This window comes from Pelodiscus sinensis, chromosome 22 (assembly GCF_052426305.1).
Source record: "Pelodiscus sinensis isolate ZL-2025 chromosome 22, ASM5242630v1, whole genome shotgun sequence".
Taxonomy (NCBI): domain Eukaryota; kingdom Metazoa; phylum Chordata; order Testudines; family Trionychidae; genus Pelodiscus; species Pelodiscus sinensis.
The window spans coordinates 12,017,283-12,026,040 of NC_143073.1; the positions used below are offsets into that span (position 1 = coordinate 12,017,283).

The 8,758-nt window shown below is 62.5% G+C and overlaps 1 protein-coding gene across 1 annotated transcript; it reads right to left on the bottom strand.

The window, feature by feature from the left end:
* Positions 1 to 78: 78 nt before the first annotated feature.
* On the bottom strand, positions 79 to 8,387 carry PPOX (protoporphyrinogen oxidase). The gene is made up of 13 exons (XM_075908034.2): positions 8,271 to 8,387; positions 7,728 to 7,822; positions 6,646 to 6,780; positions 5,967 to 6,082; positions 5,712 to 5,844; positions 4,242 to 4,386; positions 3,758 to 3,948; positions 3,364 to 3,424; positions 2,937 to 3,055; positions 2,581 to 2,694; positions 1,817 to 1,966; positions 1,696 to 1,738; positions 79 to 1,555 (listed from the first exon to the last, which is right to left on the bottom strand). Exons 2-13 carry the CDS (start codon positions 7,812 to 7,814, stop codon positions 1,419 to 1,421), a joined length of 1,431 nt encoding a protein of 476 aa, XP_075764149.2. The 5' UTR covers positions 7,815 to 7,822; positions 8,271 to 8,387; the 3' UTR covers positions 79 to 1,418.
* Between the last annotated feature and the right edge of the window lie 371 nt (positions 8,388 to 8,758).

Below are 8,758 nucleotides of genomic sequence, written 5' to 3' on the forward strand. Positions count from 1 at the left end.
TCTAGGCAGGGCTGGCCTCCTTGGTGCTAGCCTGGCCCTGCCCCCAGGGGAAAATCATTCTGCACTGAGCCACAGGAATCCAGCCATGGGGGTTTATTTGTCAATGACCAGAAATAGTTAGATAGGAACTCTTCTCTCCTCCCTATGCACCCTGCCCTGCAGCGCTCCACAAAGGCAGCATGAACGGTGAAGTTTCTGGGCAAGCCCAGTCAGGCTGGAGCTAAGTGGGAGAAGCTTTGGCAGGTGAAAGGGGGTGTCATGGTGAGAAAGTCCAGCCTAGCTCACCTGGCAGGCTGGCACCTGAACATTGCTGGGAAGAACCCAGGCTGCAGCTTGCAGCTACTAGGAATCAGCACTCACTGCTGGGAGGGAGGGGAGATCTTCCAGAGGCCCCCCACTGGCTTCCCCCCCCCAGCCCTACCCACCTTGGACAGGAGCCAGCTCCCAATACCTGCAGAAGAAAGAGCCTTTCCTCACCCCAAGCACCCAGTGGCTGGTTGGGGGCTCCAATAGGCTCTGGTCTGTCCTTTTTCACGTTAAAGCTCTGGCTGGCTTTTTAAAATGGCAAAAAATGTCCAGGATTTTGCCCTGCAAAGGGGAGTGGGCAGGACGCACGCTTGTCAAATTGAATGTTCAGAGCTGCACCCCCAGACCTTTTACTGCTACTCTGCATGTGCCCCCATGCCTAGAGGGAAAAGCATGTGGCTGCGACAGGAGCCCAGGTGAGACCTGGCCTGGGGGGAGGGGAGAGGACGAAGAGGGGAGTTGGCAGGTTGGTTCTGTCCACAGAGGTGCAGTGTTACCCTCGACCCTCCTAGATTAGGGCCCCCGTTCTGCAGGAGAAGTGCATTAGATTAGAGTGGGGTGGCTGAGGGTACCTGGCACTGGGTTAGAGTAGGGAACGGGCCATTAAAACTTCTGGTTCCTTTCCTTTTCTGCAGGTGAGCAGGGGGGCTGTTTGGGTAGACCAGGGGGAGGGGGAGGGTGTTCTAGTCTCAGCTCTGAGGCTAATTAGGCAGGCAGGAGAAAGGGATTCTGGGAAGAAGGATTCCTGGGTTACTTTTCCGGCCAGGCCACTTCTCCCCTCAATGCCTTAAACTTCATGCCCTAGGACAGGCCCTAGCTAGCAACCTCCCTGCCCCTCTCCTCCTGGCCCAGCAGCTAGAGCCTGCACTGCTGCATGTCTTGGGGTGGTTCATCAGAAAAGTGGGAGTCTGGAGTCCTCCTTGCACCATGAGAGGCAGCAACAAGGCAGCAGCCAGATCCCAGAGCTTGGCGTGTGCAGTGATAAGTTTGCTGGTGCCCAAGCCCAGCCTCCTCTGCAAGTGGAGCAGCCACCGCAACACCAAGTGTCCTTTTTTGAAAGTTCAAATATGGTAACCCGAGAGTTAGTTCAAGCAGAAGGTGCCTGGGGCAGATCAGTGGGCCTGGCCGAGGAGGCGGGTGACAGCTGTCTTGGCGCTGTAGATACAGTCGTTCACAGAGACGCCCTGGTAGGAAGCCCCGATTAGGCTCAGTGGCAGCCCCTCTTGCTGCAGGTAATGGTTGATGGTCTCTGCCAAGGAGGAATAGAGGGAATAAGGCTAGAGGGACCTCAACCCCCTTTCCCCATAGCATATAGGCTGCTGCTCCCCAGCTGTGTCAACAAATCCCACGGCCCAGCTCAGGGCTCAGACAGTGGCTGCACCCCCTTACCTGTCCTCCGCCAGTGGCCGAGTGTGTACTGCGGGATGGCGGCCTGTGGAAGGACCAGAGAATGGTGAGAGCTGGTTTGGCTCCGCTGGTTCCCAGTGCTGCCCACCCCCACCCCACCTACCTTGAGCACCTTGACGACTGTGCGAGAGGGCTCCGTCACTATGCCCAGGTGCACCCTCACCGCCTCCTTGGCACGGCTCAGCAGCATGGCCTGAGGCACCGTGTCCGGGTCCCCAAAGGCCTGTGCAAACCACGCACCGCCCAGCATCACCTGCAGGAGCAAACCAACCGCTCAGGAAAGGAGCAGGATCTTGGCTGGGGGCCAACAAGACGTTTGCCCTGCCCCGACGAGTGGGGATGTTGGCTCCAGGAAGCCAGGCTCTCCCCCTACCTGCCCTCAATGGGGCCACAGAGGGCCCAGTCCAGAGCCATGTAGATGGAATCCCCTGCCCCACACTGAGGACACGGCTGAGCTGGTGCATGGCCAGGCCGTCCCTCAGCACATGGGAGGAATCAGCAGGATTCCTGGGGGTCCTGGGCCTGATCCCACAGTTCAGCAACTCCCCCACTTTCTGCTCTATGCTGCAGTGGAACCAGACCCCTTGTCATAGGCACCAACATGGGTGCCATGGGGCTGGAGCACCCACTAGCAGGCCTTGCTAATCGGTTCCCCTCCCCCATCCTCAGCAGCAGGCACTGGGGTGGGGAGAGGTGGGGGTGGGGCATGGGTGAGTTGGTGTCAGGCTCCCCTGGGGAATCAGAAAGTCAGCACCTGTGCACCCTATGGCCAGGATCCCAGGGCCCATGGCTGGACCTGTGCCTGTCCATACCCAGCCCCCTCTGCCACCAGCAGCCTCCCTGGTGGGGGCCGGGGGACATGCTCACCGTGAGCCGGATGGAAGGGCCACCGGTGCCATTCTGCTCCGGGAAGGCAACCGAGTCATAGACAATGCCCAGCAGGGAGCTATCTTCAAACGAGGGCACCAGATGCCCGAATCCCTAGGACAGAGACAGGACGACACTGTAACCCCCCTGCCCCAAGGGAGATTGGCAGCCCCCTCCCCCCTCAGCCACCGCTGACTCAGGGTGGGGTAGAGCCCCATGACACGAGGGCAGGACTGGCCATTCCCCCTTCCTGCTCTCGCACAAGTAATGCTGGGTGCCCGGGGGAGGGGGTGATGCTGAGCCAGGGCTGGGGGGCTGCAGTGGGTTACGGCAGCAGGCAGGAGCACCCGTCTCACCATGATGGGCAGCGTGGCACCCTCGTACTGCAGGTTCACCACACCCACCGACACGGCCTCAATGCTGCGCAGCTCCTGGGCGAGCGGCTCAGCCCAGCTGGGGAGCAGCGCCGCCAGAGCTGGAAAGAGAGACATGCCTCAGCACCCAACAGCCGGGGCCTCCACAGCCCTCCCCCCACCGCTCGGAGCTGGAACACCTGCTCGAGACCATGGCCAGGGAGAACACACAGGCCCCCCAGACCCCTGCTCTCACCACTAGCCCACACTCCTGCACAGAGGGGAAGGCAGCACCCAGGCCCTACACAAGGTCTCAGCTGAACAAGAGACAGTCCCAACCCCTCCATTCCTGAGCACTTGGATGGCTCCACAGCCACCTGGGAGCGAGCGACTGCAGATGGGCTGCCCTCAGCACCGGCTGCACCCCTACCTCTGGCCGGGATGGCACTGATCACGTGGTCTGCGCTCAGGCTGCCGTCCTCCAGGGTGATCTAGACGGGAAAGGCGCAGTCAGAGCAGAGACCCCCAGCCCACAGCACTGCCCCACGGAGCAGAGAGGGGGCTTCCCAAGGATGGATGGAACCCAGGAATCCGGGCTCCCAGACCACCTGGGAGAACCCACTCGCCTCCGAGAGCCGGGCCACGAACCCAGGAGTCCTGACTCCCATCCTCCTGCCACTCTCGTTCACCCCGAACGAGGCCCAGGTGATGTCTGACAAGACAAGTGCGGCAAGAAGCTGAGGCTCAGTTTCAGTTTAACCCTTTGAAGTCCAGCAGTGCCCTTGGGGTCCAGGAAGTCGTATGCACCCTGCTGCCACCCCCACCTGCCAGCGCTCAGGTGCTGTTCTCTCCAGGCGCCGCAGGCGGGCGTGGCAGAGAATCTCCACCCCACGCCGGCTCAGGAAGTCCTGCAGGGCCTCGGGCAGCGTCTCCATGCCCCCTCGCAGCGACCACTGGCTCCAGCACTCATGCTGGGCCCTGCGGCTCAGTGCCGAGTCCAGGGCAGGGCCCTTCCCTAGGAGCAGAGAGCAGGCTAGAGACCCGTCCACACGGCAGGAACCCCCAGTCCCCAGCTCTGCCCTGACCCAAATGGGCAGCATCAAGGGAAAGGGCCCCCCGAGAGCGGAGCTGGCCCGGGGTGCCTGGGAGCCCAAGGCAGGACGCAGCACCGCCAGTCAGTGATGGAGCAGGGCCCCAACTCAGGCGCATGCTCCTGCCCCTGTGGAGCCCAGCCCAGTGCACAGACACAGCCCCTCCCACGCAGCAGCTCCATCGCCCCTTTCAAGGGGCTGTGTGGCCAGCTCTCACCTCCGCCCAGGGCCATCCCCAGGATGACAGAGCGCCGCCTCCGCTCCGCTTCAAACAGCACAGGGAAGCAGGAGCGCACGCTCAGGGCCCGGCAGTCTCCAGCGAACACCCCCCGGCACAGGCTGTCGATGGCAATGTCGGCCAGCTGGGGAGCCAAGGGGAGAGGAGCCGTCAGACCCTGCCCTGCCATCACCCTGCTGGGCACAGGGAGCCTGCCCCAGCCCCGTCCACTGGGTGCGGGCAAGAGAGAAGGGATCTTCCCAGGAGAGTTCTGCAGAGCCAGCAAGCAGGAGGTGCAAAGAAGACAGCTCCCACGTCACCCATGGGGCAGAGACCACCCTGGACCCGAGCACTGCTTTCCTTCCTTCCTAGAGTGACCCGAGATAGCCCCAGGTCCACCTGCCCTTCCCACCCCCAGGACTGGGCAGATGAGGCTGCCAGCCAACCCCCCAAGGCCCTGCTCAGGACAGAGTGCAGACAGGAGAAAGAGGCCGGTCCCAGGCCTGCAGTCAGCCCCAGCCCACTTCCCCAAAGCCCTCCATGCCATGCATAGCTCCCACTCCCCACACCCCCAGCTACTGGGGAGAGGTGTCAGGCCTGCAGTCAGACTGTGCCTAGCACCCGCACCCAGCCAGCGGTTTCTCCTGCACTTGGGCAGGGGCAGGACGACTCCACATGCCGGGTGCAGGAGCCTCCACTCTGCAGCTCCTACAGGTTGGAGCACATCCCCCTCCCCTCATGGGACTCCCAGCACCACAGTCTTCCCTCAGATGCCCCAGCCCTGCCCTGGCCAGCTGGTGGCCTGTTCGTCCCTCTCCTCCTCTAACACTTTGCGTAGTGCTCTGGAGCCCAAGGGTGGGAATTAGGCTGCTCACCATTAGGATGTCAGGCATGATCAGATGGGGAAACTGAGTCACAGAGGGGGAAAGGCTCTGGCTTCAATGTGTCTGTGGCAGAGCTGGGACAGAACCTGACTTCCAGTCTCTCCTGCTTCACCAGTGGCCAATGGAGAAACCCATCCTGGCAATGCAGCTACCCCCTTTCCAAGGCAGGAAGCGGCAGCTGCTCCACCGCACAGTGACAGTGCCTGGCAGTCTGGGATGGGAAAGGCAGAGCCCTGCATGCAGCAGTCAGGCGCTAGGAAGCTCGGCAGGCTCGTCTCAGGGCACCTGGGTTCTCAGCCTGGCTCTTGGGTCTCCAGTGGGCCCAGGCGACAGGGGCTTGAGTCAAGACCCCATGACAGTGCAGTACAGATCCCAGGCTGCCTGGAGCCCATCTGGGAGGCCCTGCCTGGCTCCCTTCCCCCACTCCCTGCTGGGTGAAGATAGGCAGAACTGCTGCCACCACACCCTGTGGCCCAGCCCTATCTTCTCCCCCCGTGCCCTGCCTGTCAGCTCTTCTCCCCACCCCAGGCTCCCTGCCCAGCACGGAGCCACACTCGCCACCCGGCTCCCCAACCTGGGCTAATACCTCCTTTCCGAAGCGGCGGCTCACAAAGCCGTGGATGGTCTCATCTGGCTGAGTGCCCCGGGGGACTGTCAGCTCCCGCAGCCCACTCCAGAGCAGGGGCTTGGTGAAGGGCGGCACCGTCCGCAGAACACCGCTGCCAACACACACAGAGGGGTTACCGGGCTGGGGCGCGGGAAGCGGAGTGAACAGAGGCAGCGCAGTGGCTGGATAGGCCTGTGGGCAGGGACACCCAGGCAGCGGTCACGGGCCACGTACCCAATGCCAGACGGCAGCTTGTGCAGCGCCCCACTCACGTAGAGGTAACGGTTCTTGGACGCTGGGTGGTCACCAGGCACCGGAAGGATATCTGCGTCCAGGCCGAGTTCGGAGACCTAGGGGGAGACAAGTAGGCGAGTCGCTGACTGCCTCATGCTACTGGGGACTAGGACAGCGCCTTGAGGCCATGGCCAAAATCGGGAGTCCTGCTGCCCCAGACTCCCTACCCCTGAGACTGGTGGGGTCTTGTCACGTCAGCGTCTAACAGAGATGGACGGGGCAGGGCAGACCAAATCGACTGGCTCTGCCCAACTGCACTCAGCCACTTTGCCGACACCACCCAAACCGCCCCAGAACTGCCAGATGTTCCCACCCTTGGACCGTGCCCTACGGAGTCCCTCTAAGCATCACCTGCCCTCCCCCGCCCTGTAACGTACTGGCATGTCTGCTTCCTTGCCAAGGCCCTTCCTTGCCAAGGCAGGTGCACAGCCCTTCAGCGGGGCCAGCCCCAGCTATTGGGATCAGGATCATCTAGCTGCCCTGTCCTGCTGGCCACCAGAAGGCAGCTCCCAGCCCCTTCCTTAGGAGATCAGTTCAGCTGGCCAGATCTCATCTGGACCCAGAGCCAACACTCCATGTCCTCTCCCCCATCTGCATCCCGCAGGCTCTGCCCACATACCATAAGCAGAGTGTTCTTCCCCACGGTGCCGGCAGGTCGGATCCCCCTGGGGCCATGCTCAAATACGGCCCCATCTTCAGCACGAGTGGAATGGAGCCAGCCACCCAGGCGGCCACTGTCCTCCAGCAGGATTATCTGTGGGGAGGGAGGAACCCATCAGAGCAGAGCTGCAGTCACCGCAGCATTTCTCTGCCAGCTCCCTGTCACACCATGGCGCTAACGTCCCTGGAGCCCAGCACAGCCCAGTCACCCAGTCTTCCTGGTCTGTGGCCTATGGAGGCCATTTCCCAGCATGAAGCACCACAGTCAGCACTGGACTGGGCCTTACTGGTCACCCCAGCACCAAAGAGCTTGGAACCAAAGGGTGTGTCTAGACTACAGGGTTTTGTCGACAAAACTACACCTGCGTCCACACTGCCTTTGAGTTATGTCAACATAATGTCGACAAAACTCAGCAGTTTTGTCGACGTATGTAAACCTCATTCTACGAGGAATAACGCCTTTTATCGACAGAGTTCTGTCGCCAGGAGGCATTATTGCATCTACACTGTCACGTCGACAAAGTGGCTTGCTTTGTCGACAGAACTGGATGTCGTCTAGATGCTCTTTGTCGACTGTATCTGTTGACAAAACTTCTGTCGACAAAACCCTGTAGTCTAGACATACCCAAAGAGTGGGGAAAGAGCCCTAGAACCTGCCCCACAGCCAGCCACTAGGCATCCTGCACAACTAAGCCTGACAGAAGGGACCAAGGACCACTCCAGGCAGGGTGATGCCCCAGCTGGGAGGGCAGCTGCAATCACAAGGCCTCTGAATGCTGCAAAAGTCAGCCCTACAACAGGCCCCATTCCCTCCCCCCAGCACTTCCAGCAGAGCCCACGGACTAATAGGTTGGGGAGGGGGGGGCACCTCTACCCCTGGAAGGCCAGGCAGGGCATCCCCAGCACTCTTTGTGGTCTCCACAGAAAAGCCTCAGTTAGTATCCAGAGCAGTGGGGCAGCCCCATAGTCAGCAACTCATCACAACAACCCCCCCTCCCCCCCGCAGGCAGTTTCTGGGGGTGCTGCCACAGGAGACCTCACCTTGGGAGCATTGTGGCTCTTTGCCAGGTGGTAGCAGGCAGTGAGGCCACTGATCCCACCACCCACAACAGCCACTGTTCTCTGCATCCAGCAGCCTGGGGAAGAGAGGAGAGAGGTGAGCACGAGAGGGGCTGGCCGGTCCCGGCACGGGGAGCAGCTGCTTCCCTCATTCTGGGCTCCCTGGATCTAGATCCCACCCAGGCAGCACCATGGCACAGAGCCACAGGGAGGACGGGACCCACGACACGTGCTGGGCTCAAGGCACCTGCTGCCCCGCTCCCAGCCTGACCCCCCCACTGTCCCCTAGCGCCCCCCCCGCCCTGCTCCCAGCCTAACCCCCCCACTGTCCCCTAGCGCCCCCCACTGCCCCGCTCCCAGCCTGACCCCCCCCACTGCCTCCTAGCACCCCCCACTGCCCCGCTCCCAGCCTGACCCCCCCCGCTGCCTCCTAGCGCCCCCCACTGCCCTGCTCCCAGCCTAACCCCCCCCACTGCCCTCTAGCGCCCCCCGCTGCCCCGCTCCCAGCCTGACTCCCACCCTCACCCTCGGAGCAGCCCGAATGCCGCTTTCCTCCGCGGCCGGGATTGGCGAGAACGGGGGCGGGAGTAATAAGCTCAGGACCAATCAGACAGCAGCAGACTGCTTTCGTCAACAAGGCGGGGAGCCGGGTACGGCGGCCGGGCAGGGCCAGGCTGCTCCTACAAAGTGGGCGGGGCGAGTAAGGAGTTGGGTCAGGGTGCCCGCCCAATGACCCCGCCCCCACCCACCCCTTACCACCCCCACGGCACCAGCGCTCCTCCTGCACCCCCACCCAGTCCCCATACCCCCCACTGCCTCAGTGCACCCCCACCCAGTCCCCATACCCCCCACTGCCTCAGTGCACCCCCACCCAGTCCCCATACCCCCCACTGCCTCAGTGCACCCCCACCCAGTCCCCATACCCCCCACTGCCTCAGTGCACCCCCCACCCAGTCCCCATACCCCCCACTGCCTCAGTGCACCCCCACCCAGTCCCCATACTCCCCCCCCCC